General features: G+C 40.9%; 2 protein-coding genes across 2 annotated transcripts in view; one reads left to right on the top strand and one right to left on the bottom strand.

The window, feature by feature from the left end:
• The first annotated feature begins 1,729 nt into the window (after window positions 1-1,729).
• LOC121306118 (PRKCA-binding protein-like) lies at window positions 1,730-4,738 on the top strand. Its single transcript, XM_041237834.1, has 3 exons — window positions 1,730-1,965; window positions 2,854-2,998; window positions 3,569-4,738. The coding sequence occupies exons 1-3, from the start codon at window positions 1,939-1,941 to the stop codon at window positions 3,835-3,837; spliced, it is 441 nt and encodes a 146-aa protein (XP_041093768.1). The 5' UTR covers window positions 1,730-1,938; the 3' UTR covers window positions 3,838-4,738.
• Window positions 4,739-9,325: 4,587 nt separating this feature from the next.
• Window positions 9,326-23,596, bottom strand: part of slc16a8 (solute carrier family 16 member 8) — an 83,385-nt gene continuing 69,114 nt past the window's right edge. The window contains exons 2-5 of the mRNA XM_041237816.1: window positions 16,030-16,255; window positions 15,383-15,526; window positions 13,929-14,774; window positions 9,326-12,007 (exon numbers count right to left, since the gene is read on the bottom strand). Of these exons, the coding sequence (XP_041093750.1) occupies window positions 11,709-12,007; window positions 13,929-14,774; window positions 15,383-15,526; window positions 16,030-16,243 (1,503 nt within the window). The 5' untranslated portion in view covers window positions 16,244-16,255 and the 3' untranslated portion in view covers window positions 9,326-11,708. The remainder of the gene's footprint in view (window positions 12,008-13,928; window positions 14,775-15,382; window positions 15,527-16,029; window positions 16,256-23,596) is intronic.

Below are 23,596 nucleotides of genomic sequence, written 5' to 3' on the forward strand. Positions count from 1 at the left end.
ATGGAGTTTTCTAATATAAAAAAAGTTGATAGAGGGAATGTCGAGGTTGTTGAAGGAGGACTTTATTAAGGAAGGGTCTGGAGGTGATTCAGATGTCTATAGTGCAGAGTAGAAGTAATAAAGCTGATTATTTCCTTTTGATCATTTACCAGGCCAGAGTGTGATTGCATTTGTCAAAATAGATGGAGAGTAGCCGACTGCCGAAGATGATGGGCGAGCGCTTTACTGGCCCTGCTGCCATACTTGTATGCTACGTGGCGTGCTTTATACAGCAAATGTTCTGCCTGTTTCGTAGACAGGAGATACAGTTCAGTTTGAAAAGCTAGACGGTCCTTGTTAAGTTCCGATGTGGGGGAGTTACCATAAGCTTGATCTGAGTGTCTCCCTGATCTGCGTTTATTATTTTGAGCAGTACATTATATGATTTGCCTGTAGGTAAGCCTTAGGTGTCTCCCAAAGAATGGAGGGAGAAATCTGTGGGGTGGTATTTGTTTACAAAAAAAATCTGTCTGAGAGGTGATAAATTGTACAAAGTTAGACTCTGAAAGTAACAAGGGGTTGAATCTCCAAGGGTGGCGTGTAGCAGAATGGTTGGGAAAAGTTAACTTTAATGTAAGAGGAGCATGGTCTGAAATGACAGTACTGTCATACGTGCATGAACGGAACAGTAAACCCGTTAAGCATTTTACAAACATAGCTTAGTAGACATTAACCCTTTGCGGTCCTATGCTGGACTAGGTCCGACATTACAATTTTCCCTTTCCAGTCCAATGTCGGACCCTGTCTAACGTCGTCAAAAAGACGTAAAGCACTGGTCTCTAGTTGTTTTTTCTCTGGAAAAAGCCAAGAAAACCTTTCAATGGCCGAGTGAGACTGATAGGATCCTAATGAAACTGGGGAGAAAAAATTAATTAAAAAAAGGGCGTATCTCATAGCTCCATGCATTGCAGAGATAACACGGACATAACAAAGGAGAGAGCTGCTTCTGCATCCAGCACTCAAAGTATCTCATAGCATAAACCATGCTTCTGCAGAAATAACACGGACATAAAAAAAGGGCGTATCTGCTTAGCATCCATGCACTACAAAGATAACACGGACATAACAAAGGAGAGAGCTGCTTCTGCATCCAGCGCTCAAAGAATAACACAGACATAACAAAGGAGAGAGCTGCTTCTGCATCCAGCGCTCAAAGAATAACACAGACATAACAAAGGAGAGAGCTGCTTCTGCATCCAGCGCTCAAAGAATAACACAGACATAAAACAAAGGAGAGAGCTGCTTCTGCATCCAGCGCTCAAAGAATATCACAGACATAACAAAGGAGAGAGCTGCTTCTGCATCCAGCGCTCAAAGAATATCACAGACATAACAAAGGAGAGAGCTGCTTCTGCATCCAGCACTCAAAGAATAACACAGACATAACAAAGGAGATAGCTGCTTCTGCATCCAGCGCTCAAAGAATATCACAGACATTTGCAGAGCTTTTTGAGATGTTAAAGTAATAAAATAATGACTTGGATCACATTATTGAGTTTGGTGATTAAAACGAATGATCAGGAGAGGATTTATCAGTATGCACATCTATATAAAGGTATGTGAAAAATACAGCAAACAAGGGGTAGGCCTTGGCTGGAGATACGGTACTGAGTGTCCTTTTGTGATTTTTCAATGCCTTTTTAAACCTGTTTTACGCTGAAAAAATATTTTAAACAGTGTGTGTAAAATAAACAGTGAAACTAAATCGGATCTGACACGCCTGACAAGCGCTGAATGAATGGACTGCAAAGGTGCTCAGCAGCGCCCCATGGTAGAAATATTTCTAAGGCATATTAAAAATCTTGGTAAACCTTGAGGGATGTTAATTCCATGATGTAATTACCATACTGATCACAAACTTTGTGTGTGTTTCAGTCTTACTGCTTGAAGGTCAAAGAAATGGACGATGAGGAATACAGCTGTATAGTAAGTGCTCCTTCTCGCTGTCACAGAATGAGTTTCACACCCAGGGAGTGGAGTGTACAAACAGTGTCATGTGAAATTTCCCCGATCTGTTCTAACAGACTGCTATACCACGTACTGTGATATATGTTACTGTATGTAAAAAAAAAAACTTGCTGCAAAGAAATTGGGGTTAGCAAGTAAATTAAGCTGAATGTAAACTCCTGACTCTGTAATAGGTTATAGAACCCCGAGGTTGAATATGAGCATGTGTGATTCAAAATAACTCCCACAAAAACTCACATAGCCTGCCTGTCTATAAACCCTCGCTCGTCAAGTGCATAGAAGTTCTATTGGCTGTTTTTGGATGCTATTAAAATGAATACAACTTCCCTCTTCTGGTATCCTGTTTCAGACAAATACACCACAACCAACCTCACTAGAATGCAGGATTTTAAATAATTGTCTGGCTATCTAAACCCAGACAAACATTTATATCGAGGTCATCTACAGATTGAGCACTTAATATCAATATGAAGTAGACTGAGCTACTTTGGCTCCTTTTCTTTACAAACCCATTGAATTGAGAGGGTGTTGATGAATCCTCCAACACTGTTAAGTGATCCTGAGTTTGAGATTTAACTCTGATTCATTCAGAGTGGTGCATGAGGCTTGCTGTGTTTTAGTTGTAACTCTGATTCATTCAGAGTGGTGCAGGAGGCTTGCTTTGAATGAATCAGCTACATCTAAAACACAGCAGAGTTGTGCACAAGGCTTGCTGGGATATAGATGCAACTGGTTCATTGAGGGGGGCGGGAGGCTTGCTTTGCTGTGTTTTAGATGTAACTGTGGTTCACTAGAGTCGCTGTGGGAGCTGTGCTAGTTCTGATTTACCCTGCTTGTCGTTCCCAGGCGCTGGGAGAGCCGCTGTACCGGGTCGCCACTGGGAACTACGAGTACCGGCTGGTCCTGCGCTGCAGGCAGGAGGCCCGGGCGCGATTTGCCAAGATGAGGAAAGACGTGCTGGAAAAGATTGAGCTGCTGGACCAGAAACACGGTGAGAAAGCTGTTACAGGGATCTCAGCCAGAATATTACCCAAGTCTACTGGAATAAGGCAACAGAGGCAGTGATACTCGGTTAGATTTTGTGATGGGCCACCCCATATCATAGTCTGGGATCAGCTATTTGTGTTTTGTATGCATTGCAGGCATTTGGATTTTACAGTGGTTCTCAACTTGTTATCCAGGAAAGGGGTTTTCAAACTGGGGGCTGGGGGCCACAGGATGGCTTCAGGGGCTGTAGCTCATACAGGAAAATTTGGGAAGACCTGCTCTAGGTCTCGTAGCGGTCTGGGGGTTTGTTTCAAATTTGCATTGCTTTCCAGTTTACATATGAAGTGACACACAGACAGCTTAAACTGAGACTTGTAATAACTGTGGAACTGCAGCAGATGCACTTCAATAGAAAGTAAGGGTCCCTGAGGACTGGGGTTCAGAACCACGTTTTTAAATGAAATAAAAAATAATAGTTAATTTTCTTATTACTGCCCCACATTGCACTGTTTTCTAGTGAAGGATTAGTCTTAAAGGGGGAGACGACCTCACCCTGCCTCTCCTCTCTCTGCAGTCCAGGACATTGTGTTCCAGCTGCAGCGCTTCGTGTCGGGGATGTCCTGTTACTATGACGAGTGTTACGCAGTGTTGAAGGACGCCGATGTGTTCCCTATCGAGGTGGACCTGTCCCGCACCATGCTGAACTACGGGGGACAGAGAGAGCTGTATGCTGAGGATGAGGACGAGGGGGGTGAAGAACAGCCTGAGGAGGGACAGGGGGAGCTGGGGGACGGAGATGCCAGGCAGGAGGAGAATGGAGAGAAACTCATCGATGATGATTAGAACAGAGTGTCTTTATAGAAATACAACACTCATTATTATTATTATTATTATTATTATTATTATTATTATTATTATTATTATTATTATTAATAATAATATAATCTCCTGCTCACAGCTTTGTTTATTTATTGGAGGGAGGGGATTATTTGGGGGAAACATTATACACAGTCATCTTGTGCCTTGTTTCAACTGACTGGGTCTCAGATTTATTTTGACTAAAACACATACCATTTTATATGTTAATGAACCAGTTCATTTGGAAACAAGGCACTAGAGACTGTGATCAGACAAGAGATTGGTTTGCTTTAACATGCCCTTACTGTCAGCTTAGCCACCATACATGTTTGCAGGCACTCCATTGTTCTGTAGGTCTCCTGGCATTCATTTGAACACATTATTCTATTTCAATTTAACTTGAGTTAATGCAATTGTGTATTTATACTTCAGTACAACTGTTTTACCCCTTGCTGACACCGTAGTTTCGTTTTTTTGATGATGTAGCGGTTATGAGGAGGTTTACAGATGTATTTATTTTTGTATTATAGGATTGTAGGATAAACAAGATGTACTCTGCCAGTAGCCGGTAGATATTGCCCGTCAGTTTTCAGAAGTTTCCAGAACTTTATGCTGTGACCACAGATGAAGTGGATCTTGAATTGCGACTTCAGTAACAAGCTGCAACACTCCTGCTGGGGGCATTGAGATTTTTTCTTCTTTTAAAAATATACACGGTTCAGTGTAGTAATATATTATTTCTCCTTTTAGAGAGCAGTCCGTGTTTAACTCGGCAGCCTTCAAGCTTTTGCACTGGAGATGCCCCTTTCCCACTTGCCTAACAGAACTAACTGTAGCCTGTTGCACATCTTTTATGAGCACCAAAAATAAATGATCTATGATACCAGGTGAGCGTACAGATTGTTATGTGATTTTTAGCCTTTCTTTATATTTAGTATCTGCTTGTTTTTTTTTCCCAAGCTTTAGGTATTTAGTAACATACTTTTATTTGTGTAAATACTCTCAAAGGTTTCATTGTATCGGGAGCACTGTATATATATTTCTCTCTCTCTCTCTCTCTCTCTCTCTCTCTCTCTCTCTCTCTCTCTCTCTCTCTCTCTCTCTCTCTCTCTCTCTCTCTCTCTCTCTCTCTCTCTCTCTCTCTCTCTCTCTATATATATATATATATATATATATATATATATATATATATATATATATATATATATATATATATATATTTGTCTGCCTGGCTGTGCGAGTGTGTTACATGTGGGGTTGATTGGGGAACAATGATGTCATGTTTTTCTTTATTTTGTGTTGAGTTGGTTTTTAGTTTGTGTAAATATGTTTTTTAGTGATATTTTAAAACACAGGTGAATAAAATACTGATGAATAAATTAACGTTTATATCGGTATTTTCTGTACGAGGATCCTCTAATCCCAGTAGACTTTCTTTACACATTTTTGTACATTTTATTTCAGCAGCATAATGAGGCTGAGCAAAACAGAATCTATATTTAAACTGAAAGACCTAAGCAGAGCAGATTTTTACTTGCCAGGTTTTGAAACGGTTCTCTCTGAATTGCTGCCTTTATATTCACCTCTATTGTAATACTTTATTTGTATATAATCTCACAATTTGTGTAGTTTTGGTCACTGGATTCGTTTTGTTGAAGGTGCGTGGCAAGAAAGTGCTGTGAGACATGATTTAGCGCAGTAGTTGTGCTATGCTGACCTCTTTTCTGTACTTTGATGGATCAACAACATGAATGACCAAGGAAGAGATACAGATAACTAACTCCCTAGCAGTAGGGTGTAGCATAGATAGTGGTTCTCCTGGTGAGACTAAAGCTAAGGTAACAATGGCTTGAAACCTGGTTGCACGAGACCTAGTTCGAGTTGCTGTATTGAACCCTGTTGCCCTTAGTGTGCCATGCAGTGGGCTGAAACCAAGTCGCAAGCTACAAAGTGGCTTGGTGTTCCCTCAGCATAATAAACTGGGATTGCTAAAGAAATTATTAAATATTGACCTTAGACTAGCACATGGGTACTCCAAAAGGGTTCTGTCAACGGGTGCTTCTTTTTTTTCTCCAGGTTGAAGCCACGGTCACTTTTCTCTTGATATTAAGAGCATGTTGTAGATTGCAATCACTTTAGTTCCCCTGTCAAGTACAGTGCATCAGTATTTCAGACGATGGAAGCTGCTGTCTCGGCACATTTGCAGTTTAGATGATTTTTTGACGAGAATTACAACACTTACAGGGGGAGAAAGTTGTACGTTAAAAGTGTGTTTATGAAAAAAGGCTGAGCAGCACAATACTTTTTAATGAAAATACAACACGTTTCATACCAAACAGTTTCAGCGAGATCATCAACAACTTAAGAGTTTAGAAAATGGCATATAATGTATTTCCTACCTAATTATAACTGCCTTTGACATCTGTTAAATTTGTGCATGAAGGTTAGTCGGTTGTAAGCATGCAGAGTCATACACTCAACTGTTACTGAAGACCTATCTTTTACAAAGGATACCTTTTATTGTCTAGATATTTGACTTCCTACCTGTTCAATATCCAGTTGTGTGCGTTACACTGTTCTGTACTGTTGTTTCTGTTAAGATCATAACCTACCATGCTAACAGCTGAATTGCTGAAACGAGGTTGTTTGAAACCAACATGCAGCTGTAGTTTCTTCCCCCTGTAAAACTGTTGTATTGATGTACCAGGAACTACAGTTACAAACCCAGAAGGAGTTTTAAATATAAATTAGCAATCGCAGAAGAAGTGGCAACAGAGAATTATACATTAAATGGGTAATAAAATGACTGGACGGAGATTGATGTTGACCTGGCTGCGGAAGTACGTGCTCAATCCGAAATGACTGGGGAGTAAGCCGGTTCTGGAGACCACAGTGGTGAGACCATCCTATGTGTTAGTTAATACGGGATTGATTAGCAGTTTGCTACCATTGTGTCTGCTTGGAATGGAAAAAGTGAGATTTGGGTTTCATAACTCCAGTCATTCTCCTAATAGTGGAACTCCTTAACTCATAATCGAGACAGATTTCCAGTCTCGTACCAAGTCTCTCACCACTTATTAATGTTTGTAGTATTTGAAAGGATGAGCGGACATATGGCTAGACTGCTGAGGATGTCAAGCAGCAATGGCTGCCACGATTTGAGTATTGGAGGAAAGCCGTGACGCTGGAAGCTCTGGAGGAGGACAGTTGTAGATTTAAGAGGTAAACTAAAGCAACTTTTGCCAGCTGTAACAGTGAGCAGATCAGAAGAGGGAGCCAAGATCTGCTGTAGTGAGGAGCGATTAAGAGGGCGGGATCTGCTGAGCAGTGCAGAGCTCTGAGGAAGTAAACGATGGAGTGCTGTCAGTAGCGTGCAGTGGCCCAGCTGTAGAAGGCAGAGATCTGCTGAAGCAGTTATCTGTACTGGTGAATGGTGGACTGCCATTGGTAGTGTGCAGTGGCCTGCTGTAGAGCGCAGAGATGTGCTGAATGTGGATATTGGGCTTTGAGTGTTAAGGTGATTTAGATGGGGCTGGCTTTGGGCAGAGATGAAGAATGCAAAGATGTGAGGAAGCTGCATAACGAGGATGAAGAATGCGTTGCTCTGAGGCTGCTGTGAAACGTCAGGAGCAGTCTATGAGTGTATTGTCCATTGCAGGGTAGGAGGGCTGCAGGACTGAAACGTTGATAATAGTAAGACATGGTTTCCATATCTGACATTTGTCTCAGATTGAATGAAATATTAACTTCTGAAATTTATCCTGATTTGAAAATACAATGAAAGAGGACCTACTAAAATGTATAGAACTTGTGGTGTATTATTGCCATCTAGAGGTTATGATTAGAATTAAAGAATAAAACCGTTGACTTTAGAAAGTGATGCAGGGTAGAATATTTGATTACTGTGATTAACCCTTTGCAGTCCTATGTCGGACCAGGTCTGACATTACAACTTTACCTTTCCAGTCCAATGTCAGACCCTGTCCGACATCATCAAAAATATGTAAAGCACAGGTCTCTAGCCATTTTTTCTCCGGAAAAAGCAGAGAAAACCTTTCAATGATCGAGTGAAACCGATAGGAGACGAATAAAACAGAGAAAAAAAGGGTGCATCTCATAGATCCATCCAGGACAGCAGGGGTTTGCAACCTCAACATAATCAGGGGCTGCTATGGCGGCCCACAAAATGACTTGTGGGCCGCCACCAACAAAACTGAACAGTTTTGAACTCAATTATCAGGTTGTAATACCTACACAACACCAATGTACTTACAGAAACGCACTGGGAAAATCGGAGTACAATTATACTGGATTTAAAAAAAATGGAAATCTTTGAAGAAAGACATTACCGCTATACCACTGCTATCGTCTGTTCAGTCAACAATCTTAAACCACACAGAATTCACAATGTAGAACCACACATAATTCACAAGGAAAACCACACAGAATTCACAATGGAAAACCACACAGAATTCACAATGGAAAACCACACAGAATTCACAACGGAAAACCACACAGAATTCACAACGGAAAACCACACAGAATTCACAATGGAAAACCACACAGAATTCACAAGGAAAACCACACAGAATTCACAATGGAAAACCACACAGAATTCACAATGGAAAACCACACAGAATTCACAATGGAAAACCACACAGAATTCACAAGGAAAACCACACAGAATTCACAACGGAAAACCACACAGAATTCACAACGGAAAACCACACAGAATTCACAATGCAGAACCACACAGAATTCAAACTGCTTATCTGTGCAACAGCAAAGATAAATAACTATTTAAATGGGTTTCATTTCCTAGCTGCCCGTTACTTCTGTGTTTCTCAAAGAAAAAAAAACTCCAACGAGAAATAAATGCGCAAATAGTATTTTGAAGGTACGTGGACCCACCAAAAGCAGCCATAACACACAAATGCAGGTTTAATCTATTCCCATTTAACATTACATGTGGTTATTAAATTCTACATTTTGCTCCCAATTTCTCTTAACAAATTAAAACAAACTGTTTATTTAATTTTGGCAAACTTCACCTCTCCTGGCTCATCACTTTGCATACAGTTACTAAATAAGCATTGGTTACGTACTTCCATGTGACGTTGGCTGCGTGCCTTGGAACTGTTGCCTACCAACCACTGACAGACTGCGTGCGGAGTGGGAAAATCACTCCAGCAACAACAACACAGAAGCTGGCTGCTCAAGTGCCAAGGCAGCGGTTCTAATTAATGTTATTTTTTTTTTAAATGTAATACATTGATAAACTCAGAGAGGCCGCCACCAAACTTCAAATGGGCTGCCATTGGCCCGCGGGCCGCCACTTTCCGACCCCTGCACTACAGAGATAACACAGACATAACAAAGGAGGTAGCTGCTTCTGCATCCAGCGTTCAAAGAAGAACACTGACATTTGCAGAGCTTTTTGGAGATGTTATAATAATAAAACAATGACTTGGATCGCATTATTGAGGAGTTTGGTGATAAAACGAGTGATCTGTCAAACGTTGTATAAATGGACTGCAAAGGGTTAAAAGCCCTCACGATTGGAATATTTATCCTAAATGCTCTGAGGCTGTGTCGCGATTATATTTTGACTGAGGGAGGTAGAATGGGCTGTGAATGTGCAGTCCGCAGGCGTTGGCTCGCATGCCGCTGAAAATGTGGTTAAAGAGGACTGAATCTGCTGCCGAGATGGTGGCGGCTTTAGCGGAGAATGTTTTATAGTACTCATAGAACATAGTACCCCCGTATCTAACAGAGCTTGATAATGTAGAATAAACAGTGATCTGGCTCTTGACGGCGGTGTGGAACTTAATGTTGCATTACTTGAGTGTAACAGTGATATCTTTACCGTTGATTATTTATTTGGTAAAAGACCTGAATGTTACTGTTTAAACTGTTTCCAGTTGGTGGAAACGGATATCTTCTATTTCTTGCTTCTGAATGTTTGGAGAGAGCGTGGTGCCTAATAGAGGCTAAATGAGAACGATGAAAGCAAGGGATCCAGTCTTGATTGAACGGATAGGAAGAATCCAGTTCTGAGCACAGAAGACTGATAGCAGTTACAACCTGTGGTGCAAGACAGCCCTGTGGGTGGAACGCCTGCAATGGGACTGGAGCTGCTGCTGAGATGAGCGTGCGGAATTTGGTGATTCATGAAACCCCTGAATCCTAGAAATGAGGCGTCTGTGAAAAGAGACGAGTCACGGGGGGCTGAGCTGCTGTATTCATAGAATAGTGAAAGCCCGTCCCAGTTTTGAATTAATAATGCACACCTTTTGATGTCCTTCCTGGATTATACTGATTTTTTGAGCTTCCTGGCTTGTTGCTGTAAAAAAGGAGTGAGGAGATGTGAAATGAAGGTTTTACCCTGCGGGGTGATGCAAAGTGTATAATTGAAATGGCCCAGTAAGGATATCAGGTCCCCTTTTATTTTTAATAAAAATTAATGTTTCCGAATGTAAGTTATTGCGAATATGCGATGCTACGTTATGCAAATACATCTTTATTCAGTAGCAGTGAAACTGGAAGTGTACAGGATGGGAAATGCAGTACAAATAGCAGTGGGAAACCTGGTTCCAAAATAAACTTGACAAAAACAACAACTCTGACATTTTTTTTAATACTTGCAAGCAGTCTTAAATTAGAACTGTACTTGAAAACGTTCTCTTTCAGAAAATAAATTAAAATGAGCTGGAAAATCACTTTGAGAATTTAGCCCTTAATATTTCAAAAGTAGAAGCCATAAGTGGTCGCTGGACTTGATTTCTAACTACAGCCCTGTGCTGTGGACCATTGGGGGACCTGTAATTGGGAACGGCAGCTGTGGGGACCGGAAGTGCTGAACCGAGAGGCGGCTATGACTGGAGTGGTGAATACTGGGCTTAATAGAGATTGCTGCTGCGTTGGAAACAACCTGTTTCCACATCGTTGCACCATGTATACATTTAGTCAGCAAAGGGGTGAATGAGGGACTTCATGTCCTCAAAAATGTTCTTTAAAGCTGAAGGGTGGGATTTGTTTCGGCTGCTCTCCTGGTTGCTGTGCTGGGAGAAGAAGAGCGAGCATGACTGGAGAGAAGACGAGCGAGCATGACTGGAGAGGAGGGCGGGGCGGTCGCCTGTCCTGAACGTCTGGGTGAGCGAGTTAGCGGAAGTGCGCTCGAGTATCAGACAGCATGGTGTAGCAGATATAAAAGGTATACTAAATATTGAACAACGCCATACCATCGCTTCGATCCCGGATTCAGGATTGTTGTCGTGCAGGGTTTTTAAAAGTTAGGCGGGTGGCCAATCCTTCTAAAATAGCTGCTCTGAAAGCTGAGCCTACTGCTGGGGTGTTTTGATCTCTGTAGTGCCAGGACAGCAGGTCTGGTTGCTGGGAGAAGTCTGCAATAGAAGTAGTCAGTACTGAGTTTCCATCAGAGAAATGAATCTGGTCAGAGAGTTTTCCTGATCTGAACTGGAGTTGGTTCATGCTGAAAATTAAGAGTTTAAAATTTTGCTCAAAGAACATGTTGCAGTGTATGCAAGAAAGCAAAACACTAGACACTAGAAGGAGTGTGAGATTGGGGTTTAAATAGGAGGTAATGATGACAGATGTTAATTAATTAATCTGCCCAGCTACCACCCCCCGAATTTCACTTAAAGGCTAACATTAAAAGCACTTAGCCTAAACTATTAAGCAACACAAGGACATATTTCTAAAAATGAACCTTAAATTACTAAAACGATATCAGTGAAGCACATGCCATTTTTCTGCTCTCTCTTTTAATACAATAATCATATTTGATTTCTAATTCATGTTGAAAATGACTGAACAGTGAAGACCAGTTTGTTTTTCTAAAAACTCTCCCTCTCCACTTTGTGATCCGGATTCAGCTGCATTTCCTCTTCCCGCAAAGCCTCGCCCACATCCATCATCTGAGCATCGCTTTTGGCAGGGCGAGGATTCGATGAGTCACCCAATGGGTACGCTGCCTCACCATCTGTTCCCACCCCTGGAGGCGGATCTGCCATGTGCTGATCCCGACTAATGAAGCAAAAGGAAGCCACACACAGGAAGACAGCGGCAGTTATCAACTCCGACCCGGCCATGTAGAAAATCAGCTCGTAGTTCTTAAAGGCATCTACCAGGCGTCCTGCAATCAGGGATAAAAACACAAGAGGAGCATTATTAAAGGAGTGCTCTACCAGGCATCCTGCGATCAGGGAATAAAAACAAGAAGAGCATTATTAAAGGAGTGCTCTACCAGGCGTCCTGCAATCAGGGAATAAAACACAAGAGGAGCATTATTAAAGGAGTGCTACTGGGTTATAAACTTATTTGCCTTAACTGCACAATATAATCACTAGGCACTAGACACAGGACAGAGAGAACGAGACACTTCTTCAAACAAAGAGTGGTGAGGGTATGGAATGGGCTATCTAGTCATGTTGTTGAGGCAGAATCACTTGGATCCTTTGAGACCCAACTTGACCAAGTTCTGAGATCAATCAGCGACTAGGAAGGAGACGAGCATAGATAGGCTGAATGGCCTCCTCTCAATCGTAAATGTGTTATTTTCTCTTCTGTTGAAGATGGTTGTTTGCTTGTATTTTATATGAAAATATAAAAAACAAGCTAAGATATGGATAAAAACCTTCTCCTTCCTGAAACCTAATCACTTCATGTGTAATTCAAACTAATCAGAATGGTGCAGCTGCTATCAGCAACAGTGTGCTACCTACAACAAAATATATCCATATACCCGGAATTAACAAGTGAAGAACCTAATGATTCACAGCTCAATATAAAGGTACACGTAATAAAGCTAATACATGTAGAAAAGGGATTGATTAGCACTCCTTTGTACGGTCAGCAGTCACATATCAAACTCCAGTGATGGTTAAAAGAGTGTGATGCATTATGATTATTTCATTTCATCCCATTCCAACCCTTGTCCATTTTTTAGGGAACACAGAAAAGATACAATGTCAAAAATATACTGAGCATCAAAATAAACTTATCAGTTATATTTGAGCATCTCAAAAGAAACAGATCACTTATATTTGCATATTAAAAGAAACTTATCACTTATATTTGGATAAAATTCACTAGATGTGATTAAAAAATGACAAACTCTGTTTTAGAGCAGGTGCAGTGACTTTTGATTGTGCTGATTAACAACTGACATCACAAAGATGCAGCAAAATGATATGTCGCTCTTGGTCTCCCAGTTCGTGGCCTGTCATTGACAGAGTCATTGACAGAGTGCGTCTGGTTATACCATCTCGCTAGGTTTAAATTGCTGGCTGTGAGCGCCCAAGAGTACGCTGCCCTAGACCAACCTCCAACATGCCGATGCACGAAGGCGCTGCTCTCTTGAGAGACTCTTGGCTGCTTGTTTTTTTTCTGTGATTTTCTTTATTGCTTTTATTCAAGCTTGTAATTCAACAGCCGAAACCACTCCATATCCAGTGTCCAATCAACTGTATCTCTAATTAGGTGATTAAGTGCACATGCTTCAGTAATAGTCACTCAAGCGTGTCATGGTCAAGAATGAATGATCGAGTGATTAAAATGAAACCAAAAACATTTTATCAATGTCCTATAATAATATACCTTATTTTTTCGAAAATAAATGTGTTATAATAGTGATAAGTTGCTTTTGATGTTCATTATACATAGCTTAAAAATAACTACAGTTGCCAGAATTAAAACAGTATCCAAAGTCAGTATTCAAAATTGCAGAATATGGTGCTCGATAAAGCCCTAATGTCACAGTTCACTTGCAAATGAAAATGCACAAAAACAACTAAAGATCACAGATTAAAAAAAAAGACATCACATTATCTAAAACTGTTTAATGAGAAACTGTTTTACATTACAGTAGCTGTTCTCGTTTGCTTCGTTGTTGCTGCATTTTCATCAGGTGAAACTGGAGAAAGAGCTAGTCTGAAACTAACATAAAGAGGTTTCAAGAGAACCGTGGTGCTGTCCTCATGAGGCATCTCGTTGCCCAATGAGACGTATAAGAGGACAATTGCTGCCATTGTGGAATAAGAATTAATAAGTGTTACCTGCAGAGGGAGGCCCAATCAGTACCGCAAGCGCCTCTATCAGGAGCAACAATCCCAGAGCGCTGGAGAACTTCTGAGACCCGACGATCCCCATGAGGACCTCGAACTGCAGGGCCCCAATCATGCCGTAGGAGACCCCGAAGAACACGCAGAACACCACCAGCCCTGTGTAGCTCGATACCTTGGCTGAACAAACATCGGTGAGCCCATTAAAGAGCAGAGCAAAACTGAAGAAGTAAGCAACCTTGGGTCTGACCCACTTCAGGCCAGCAATGACCCCGCAGGTGGGCCGGGCAAAGATATCGATGAACCCAATGATGGACAACAGGAAGGCAGCCTCACGGTCGGGGACCCCGATATCCTTGGCGTAGTTCACCAAGAGTATTGTGGGTACGAACAGTCCTAAGACGGTGATGAACTTTGCTACAGTGTATATCACGAACACTCGGTTGCGGAAGACGCTGAAATCCAACAACTTCTTCTTCTGCTTCTTGACCTTGTTCTTTCCCCCCTTCTCTTCCTCTGCCATTCTCCCCTCTTTCATGGGAAGCATCTCCCTCAGCTCCCACGGATCCCTGGATGGACCTGAAGCCGGAACTCGTCTCCTGGACACCAGAGGTCTCATTATGGCCCCGCAGGTGCAGCAGTTCAGCAGCAGCCCCCCCATAATAAGGAAGCCCCCCCTCCAACCAAACCGGTCCTGCAAGACCTGACCCAGAGGAGACAGGGCCGAGAGAAAGACCGGGCTCCCTGCGGCAGCAAGGCCATTGGCTAGGGGACGCCGCTTATCGAAGTAGCTGCTCAGCATGATCAGAGAGGGCTGGAAGTTCAGGGCTAGACCCAGACCTGAGACGATAAAGAGGAACAAGATTAGTTGTTATCAAGGGCTGCATTTGAATTCCTTACTAAGATGGATACATGAGGAGTATGACGTGTCAAAATGTTTTTATTTATTTATTTTTACACATATAGAAATTGAAATTCAGATTAAATTTCTTACGGTTTCTTAGTGCTACATGTGATAGGATGAGGAAACTTTAAACCATTTAGTCTAGAAACTAGAACGGTTAGGGAGATAAAAAAAAAAAGGCCAGTTTTTCAAATTGAACAGAGAGACCAAGACCAGAGGCTGAGTAGAATTAAATTTAAAACAGAGGGCAAGAGGCATTTGTTCACACATAGGGTGGTGGGTGTTTGGAATGGGTAGTCAAGCCATGCTGTTGCTAGTTTCTTGGGAGCCTTCAAGAGCAGGCTGGATGGGATTCTGGGATTGGTCTCGCTATTAGGAGTGTTGATGGGCTGACTGACCTCCTCTCCTTCATAACTGTTTGGATGTTTTCTTACTACTATTTATTTTACTTTAGGGTAGTGGAGATACTTCAGGATGCTGTAATGATGGACCCATTGCTAAGGACCACTTTCTAGTGGACGTCTAGTCCCTGACCTCTGCTTACCAGTCACCACTCCAGCAGTCAGGTACAGTTCTAGGATGCTGGTGGTGAAAGAGGCGAGGACCATCCCCGCTGAAGCCAGCAGACCTCCAATCAGCATGACAGGACGACAGCCAAACTTGTTCACCAGGATACTGGAGACTGGACCTGCCAACGGAAAGAGATTAAACCTACAAGGAAATCCGTGACTGTTTTATAACAGTCATTAATGTCTGGTGAATATAGACCAGTAATTTGAACAGAAGGTTTTTAAGATTAAAACCCTCTAAATATTGAAAAAGTTTAGTTTTCTGAGTTAATACTTTGTCTTATTGTATAAAAGAAGTAATTCTGTGCAGTTTAGGGTAGAGAAGCGTGAACAGAAGTAAAGCAGTTCGGTGTGGAATGATGTCTCTCTCATGATACGAGACCCTACACACGGGACGTTAACACACTATAAATGAAAAATAACATTTTACTACATAAAAAAACTGCATTAAAAAGTGTTTTATTTATTTATTAGCTTTGGGCCATATATTCTAAGCACAGGATCTGCTCACAAGATAAGACGCACTGGAAATATTTAGACAAATCCTGAACTGCGATTGGTTGATTTCTCGTGATTTACAATAAAATGGCCAGGGCGCTGAATGTTAAACACACTCCTCTACCTGTCCCGTAAAGCATCGCCAGCATGATGGAGGAGATCCAGGCGGTGTCGCTGTAGCCCACTTCAAAGTCTTTCATCAGTTCCTTGAAGTAGACGCTGACGGCCTTGGGGAAAGCGTAGGAGAACCCAGTGATGACAAAGCAGCTGAGCAGCACCATCCAGCCCCAGCCACCATCGGGGGGCTTCACCGGGACTCTTTCGTCATGAAACCCCATTCCCTACACACCCTGGAACACAGACAGACACTCGTTAAACTGTCATTTCAATATGAACCCCCGCCCACTCCTGCAACCCAGAAGTATTGTACCAGCCTCCACTCTCCGCCATTTCATTTTCCAGCACATTTGTTACAACCCATTTGGAGGAAGGAGCCTTTTTTAGATGCAATCTTCTTTTATTAGATATAATCTTCATGCTAACTTGTTAAAATTGGCTGATTTCAATTTAATCTCTGGTTAACTACCACACCTACTTATAAAGGACATTGCCTAACATCTAGTAACTGGCATCCCTTTCTATGTGTTGCAGTTTCTATTGTGACCCCTCTAGAGCACAAACAGGATCCTTGTAGGTTTCATTCACTTTATTTTCAGTGGAAAGGAGTGCCAAAATACTATACAAAAAGGGTTACTTCAGATTTAATAATTGTCCCAGGACAGGATTTTATAAACTAAGTGGGTTTTTTTCAGTTAAAAAATCTTTTAGTATGGTACCTAATTTATTTACTTCAGGCTTTTCTATTATTCATTTACAATTGACTGCTCAGTACACCCCTCATATAAAACAGAGCACCCCTTTGTTTTATATACAGTATAACATACACCTACAACACTAGGTTTGTTTCCTTGCATCAGATCAATTATTGTGCTGTACATGTCTGTGTCACATGACCAGTAAGCAATTTGACTAATTGGAGGTGATTAGGTCCCAGGAAGCAGCAACTCTCAATTATACAGCATTGTTTTTGAAATACCCATCGGCCTACACTCTGAGATCTCTGCAATGCTGGAGCTGGTTTTGTGTGCCTTGAGAACACTCTGAGATCTCTGCAATGCTGGCATAAATACTTATGTAATTTATATACCCCATCTATCACGTGTAGACTAGGCGAGGCAGCAGAGTTGAAAGATTGCATTGTTACATGACTGGAATGGAATGAGGAAGGCTGTCCAGCAGGTTTCTCCAGCACAGAAACACCAGCCAGGTAAAGGTGGGTAGAGAGAAAACTGATGATACTCGATATTGAGCAACAGAACCCAGAACCAATCAGAACCAAATCTAAAGAATCAATTAAAATTACATTTGACAACTTTTCATTTTCCAACCTGATAACACTACATTACTGATACACCTGAGGAAAAAAATCTCTTACAGGTAGTTTGAAATTATGCCGACTAACCTGAAATGTAACTGAATTACTAACCTATTATTTTTCTGGTAAACAAAAAGAGCTGTAAGAAATAAAACTAATATATTTTTTTTTTTTGCATATGAAGTCTTGGGAGTAGAGAATTCAGCAAACAAGGTATAGCTATGACCGGCTATGTTGTTGTTGCTGTATTACCACAAACCTGGCTGAAAATAAGTTTCAAAGATTTGGTGATAAACAGAAACAAACAAGAATGATATCATTTTATAGACCAGTGTGAGACAGCGATATTTTATAGATGATTAGGTTCCTTATGTCACGATTAGGAACTACATAGGAACAAAGCAAATCACTGCACCTGTGCGAACGACGTATCACTGCGCCACCAAAATCAAAGAAGACACCTGTCAAAATACCTGCTGTCATGGAAGATACTGGAGACATCGAGCTGTCTTGTCATACCTTCCAGTTTATATTAATTATATGAATCAGCCATTTTAAAAAAGACGCTGTTTTGGTATTTGTAGTGCATGCCAGTCATGTTGTGTGACTCCAGTTGTCAGATACTCTGTTTTATTTTCCTCCCTTAGTTGGTATCAGCGGTCGTTTTGTGAAACTGACTCCATTCATTTTTAACGGTGGATATTTGTATATTTTACGGCAGTATTTACAACACTGCACGCAATGTCTAAGCCATCCTACTCTCGCCTTTCTCACTCTCTACAAAAAAGGTACAAAAATGTAACATTGACATGCTGGAAAAAACTCGAAATGAAATTAATACCACAAAACAAACAAAAAATGCTTAATCCTTAAACTCTCGCTCTGTTTGGTGTAGACTGGAGCCAATGGGAGTGAATTACCCGGCAACAGCGTTACCAAGAATATGCAGGAAGACGCCTCACAGATACACATCTGACCAAGGATCTTTAATAGTTATTTAAAGTCAGAAAAATGAACTGAAACATCTAAGCAAGGTTTTTATAGTTACTCAAAGTCTTTATTTAAAAAAAAAAAAAAAAAAATTAGCATTTACTAAAACAAAATAAAAAAAAAAAAAAAAAAAAAAAAAAAACATTTTATTACCTGAATACTATTTTTTGTTCATAGGGACTATTTTCAAAATGTTAATAAATCTTTAGAAACGATAGAAATTTCTCTCTCTTTTTTTTTTTTTTTATAAAATGTTAATAAATCTGTTTTATAAAAGCAATAAGGCACTTGAGGGCACAGGCTGTGCTGGACTCTTGATTGGTTGCAAAGTTGATTCTCATAATTATGATCTACAATCTGCTAATTTCTATTTACTATAGTAAATAGAAATGCAGAGAGAGTAAGTCATGACTATGAGATAGTAAGTCGAAGTTTTATTTTATTTATTTATTTAGTGGCGGAAATGGACTTCCATAAAAGATAACCTAGTGCTGCATGAATCATGCAATCATATGCTGTCTGCCACCTTCACACAAACTGTAACCTGGCAAAGGGCTGAGGAGGCAACAAGAAAGCACAAAAAATATGAAGCAATCTACACTGGAGATTGTTTTCAAGAGAAAGGAGGTGTAATTACTGTATTCAGCGAGCACGTGTGCATTCTGTCATTTTACATTCTTTACTGTCTTCTTTTACACATACCGTTTAAATATTGCTCAATGTGAGGTAATCTTCATACAAGTGCTATATATTGATGTTCAATTCAAACTGGGCATTTCTTCATTATTCTGTTGTATTGCCAAACCCTATGGTGAACACCCTGCTATAAAGCACAGTTCTCCGGGTCCTATGGGAGTTTGCTGTAGTGAAGTTAGCCTGTATTTTTAATAGTACTTGTTCACTGTGGAACAACAGGAGAGGTAGTGCCTAACAAACCAAGTTCAGCTATGGGGCGGATCCGATTCACAGAACAAATGAACCCTCAAAGAAAGCACTGTAAACCACAGAGAGGGGTGTGTGCTAAAAATATACCTGCTTGTACAACTGAACTTGTAAGCACTCATTCATTCATTTTAATAACCTCTGTTCAGAGAGGAATCAATTAAACACTGAAACACCTTCATGGAGTATGAGTTTTAACAGGAGCTAAAGCCTTGGACGGTGCACTGCACTTCAGTCTAGTGTAATAGAGGGCTATTGTTTACGAGGTATCTGATTGGGCACTGCACTTCAGTCCAGTGTAATAGAGGGCTATTGTTTACGAGGTGGCTGATTGGGCACTGCACTTCAGTCCAGTGTAATAGAGGGCTATTGTTTACGAGGTGTCTGATTGGGCACTGCACTTCAGTCCAGTGTAATAGAGGGCTATTATTTACGAGGTGTCTGATTGGGCACTGCACTTCAGTCCAGTGTAATAGAGGGCTATTGTTTACGAGGTGTCTGATTGGGCACTGCACTTCAGTCTAGTGTAATAGAGGGCTATTGTTTACGAGGTGGCTGAGGCCCAGGCCAGCAGACAACATGATCCTCCCAAGAGAGGGAGGGAGAGCAGAAGTCATTTCAGAGATACTTGCATACCAGAACTATCCGACTGTTTGGTTGAAAGAGCCACGCTGATGAACAGGGACTTCTTAAAGAGCCGAACAAACAAAGCTGTAGACTTATATTACTAACATGAATAAAGAAAGAGCACATTGCACACATTCTCAGTGTGTCTGCATTCTTTAACATGCACTATATTTAAACAATTTAATTTAACTGCATTTTGACAGAACCTGCTTCTACCACAGGCAAGTGATAGTGAAGAGACTAGAACACTCAGTTTCTTTCAATACTACACATTTGAGACCAATGTAGCAAATTGACATGCAAAACGGGTAAGAATTAGGGAATGATTTTGTTAGCTACAATCACTTTAAACTAAAACATATTAGCAAGAGCAAAAAAGTCCTCCCAGGTATTATAAGAGAGACACAGACACGTTGTACTGGAGGGTAGATGGAGCAGCTCCAGCACTGCACTATGTTCTGTGCTATTGCACACGTCGGCAGGAAGAACTTTATCAGTCAAATAAAGGCTGAATAGGAATTAATACCAGCGGGTTACAGAGGCAGGTTTAGGATTATTCCTTTCGATTTATAATGAGGCTGGAATTTGGACCCACGCAAAGGGCTGAGGGTTTAAGGGTTTGCAGCAATTCTACTGGGTGAATACCAGAAGATTGACCTTAGCAATGAGCATAATGAGCACTGGAATACTGCATTCGCATCTCTCCAGCATTGTCACAGAGCACTGAAACACTCCATTCTCAGCTCTCCGGCATTGTCACAGAGCACTGAAACACTCCATTCTCAGCTCTCCAGCATTGTCACAGAGCACTGAAACACTCCATTCTCAGCTCTCCAGCATTGTCACAGAGCACTGAAACACTCCATTCTCAGCTCTCCGGCATTGTCACAGAGCACTGAAACACTCCATTCTCAGCTCTCCGGCATTGTCACAGAGCACTGAAACACTCCATTCTCAGCTCTCCAGCATTGTCACAGAGCACTGAAACACTCCATTCTCAGCTCTCCAGCATTGTCACAGAGCACTGAAACACTCCATTCTCAGCTCTCCGGCATTGTCGCAGAGCACTGAAACACTCCATTCGCAGCTCTCCGGCATTGTCACAGAGCACTGAAACACTCCATTCGCAGCTCTCCGGCATTGTCACAGAGCACTGAAACACTCCATTCTCAGCTCTCCGGCATTGTCACAGAGCACTGAAACACTCCATTCTCAGCTCTCCGGCATTGTCACAGAGCACTGAAACACTCCATTCTCAGCTCTCCGGCATTGTCACAGAGCACTGAAACACTCCATTCTCAGCTCTCCGGCATTGTCGCACAGCACTGAAACACTCCATTCTCAGCTCTGGGAGATTGTAATCTGTATAAAAGCCTGCAGCTCTCTGCACTCGAGGTGGGTGTCACAGAGGACTGAAACACTCCATTCTCAGCTCTCCGGCATTGCATTGTCACAGATCACTGAAACACTCCATTCTCAGCTCTCCGGCATTGTCACAGAGCACTGAAACACTCCATTCTCAGCCCCCAAGATAGAGTGGCGCATTCAGTAAAGGCGCTCCACATGGTGTGCAGGAGTATCCAGGGGGTGGCGCACAATTGGGTGGGGAGGGTTCCGGTTGTCAAGGTAATCCTTGGTTCACCACGCACCAGCGACTCCTATGGACGATAGAGCACCTGCGGGTCTGCTGTAGAAGCCACTCAGATCTGTGTGGTGGCTTCGCTGTAGACCTGCAGCACGAAAAGAGACAGCTTGGCAGGACACTGTCGGAGGACATGCATGTCTGTCACCGCTTCCTGAGTCAGTGCAGGAGTTGCAGCGTTGAACCAGGATAAAAATAATTGTGAATTCCAAACTGGGGAGAAAACCAGGTTAAAAACCATTGGCGACAAATAAATAATGAAAAAAATTAAGTGCATACAGACGTATACTAGCAAAAGAAACTTCACTTTTGTAAAACATTTAAATCCAGTCAGTCTTGTTGAAGACACAGTGAACAGAGGTTCAGACAGCCCAGCATGTACAACAACTGCAAAAACTACAAGGGCAACAAAAGCAGACTGGACAAAATGTGTCATTTATCAACACAAGACTCAGAAAAAAGATAAAAAATCTTCATACAATACAGTCAACAGTACGAGCAACTTGCTTCTATAAAGCATAAAAGATCTTAGATCTTTCTATAAAAGATAAGAATGATGAAATGATGCTTATCAGAGTAGCAGGTAAAGACATGTTACCACACAAAGCTACATACCATACGTAACAATTGAAAATTAAGTCAGATAAAATTACCAGTAAAAATGCCATGACTTCTATATCACAAGGAGGCATTCCAGCAACTAATACTAGAAATACACAATGTCAGATTTCGCACGTATTGATATATATGCTCTGAGCACATTTTTAAACTCAGGGGAGACGTTCAAGGAGGACATAAAGATGTTTCGGACTCCTGTAACTGGATTGTTCATGCACTGGGCTTGCAACATATCCAGATGACTTTTTAATAATCAAGAAGCTCACACAGACTCATTTAATTTGAAGTTTTAACAAATCAGAGCAGTACAAGTACTCTGTTTCATTTATTAAATGCTTTAAGTATTGGATTGGTTGGTTGCGCAGACCACCATAAATCCCAAGTAAAAAGCAGTCTGGGCAATCCAGTGCTTTACAGGGTTAACAGCATTAGTTTTTCTATACAGTAATATGAATATGGTTATTATAAATTTAGCTCCTATAAATGTGTATTATGAAATAAAGATTGCCTTTGAATAAGCATACAGTGGTCAGTTCAGTTAGTTGCATTTAAATTTAAGCTAGAATAAAACTTGTTAAATAGAATGGCCTTATATTAACTTGTACCATGTTTGGACTAAGCTTGACCTCTTTCTCGGTTTCTGAAAATTCACCTGCACAAGCAGGTTTTCACACAACTTGTTTACTTGCCAAGGACAGTGTTTTAATTAATATGAAACTCCACTGTAAGCAGTTTTCCAAATTCACCGCATCAAGACATTTTTTGGCCGATTCAAGGAACGCCTGGACCGGTATCTTTTCAGATTATCCAAAAAAGCGTACATCCTAATTTTTTAACTAAGCTCTTATTATTTTCTTATAATATAATGAGATGCATACTCCTGTCTTTCTTAAAGCACATTCCATTGGATATCATTTAAGGTTGGCAAATCTCGTTTAAGAGCCAACACCGAATCCTGCTTTGAGGTGCCAAAGACCAAGCCTTATCTTCTGAAGGTCTAATGCCCTTCCAGAATTATACTGTGTGTCTGAGACAAACATCTACAGAAAAACTATTTATTTCACTTTCAAACTCTATAGCTTTTTCTGCAAAGAAGTTCTTCTGTTCATTACTGCTGTAAAATCTTTATAACATTCTTTGGTTTAATTGGTATTGTAATGTCTAAAAGACACTTTGTTTAGTTGGAGAAATTGAACTAATTCTTAAATTGATTTAATTAAGAACATTATTCCAAATGTGTCTTAACAATGTAGTTACAATATTGTCAACACTATGCTTCTATTATTATAAACTTTTGATATGTGCTTTCAACAGTTTAACTTTAAATGGCACTATAACATGTATTTCTAATTAAGTTACTTCAATATCCTAGAAATGGTAATATTATTTTACTCCATTGATAAATCTTTTAAGTTTTGAATGGAAGGTCCAGTTATT

Source organism: Polyodon spathula, chromosome 46 (genome assembly GCF_017654505.1).
Source record: "Polyodon spathula isolate WHYD16114869_AA chromosome 46, ASM1765450v1, whole genome shotgun sequence".
Classification (NCBI taxonomy): Eukaryota; Metazoa; Chordata; class Actinopteri; order Acipenseriformes; family Polyodontidae; genus Polyodon; species Polyodon spathula.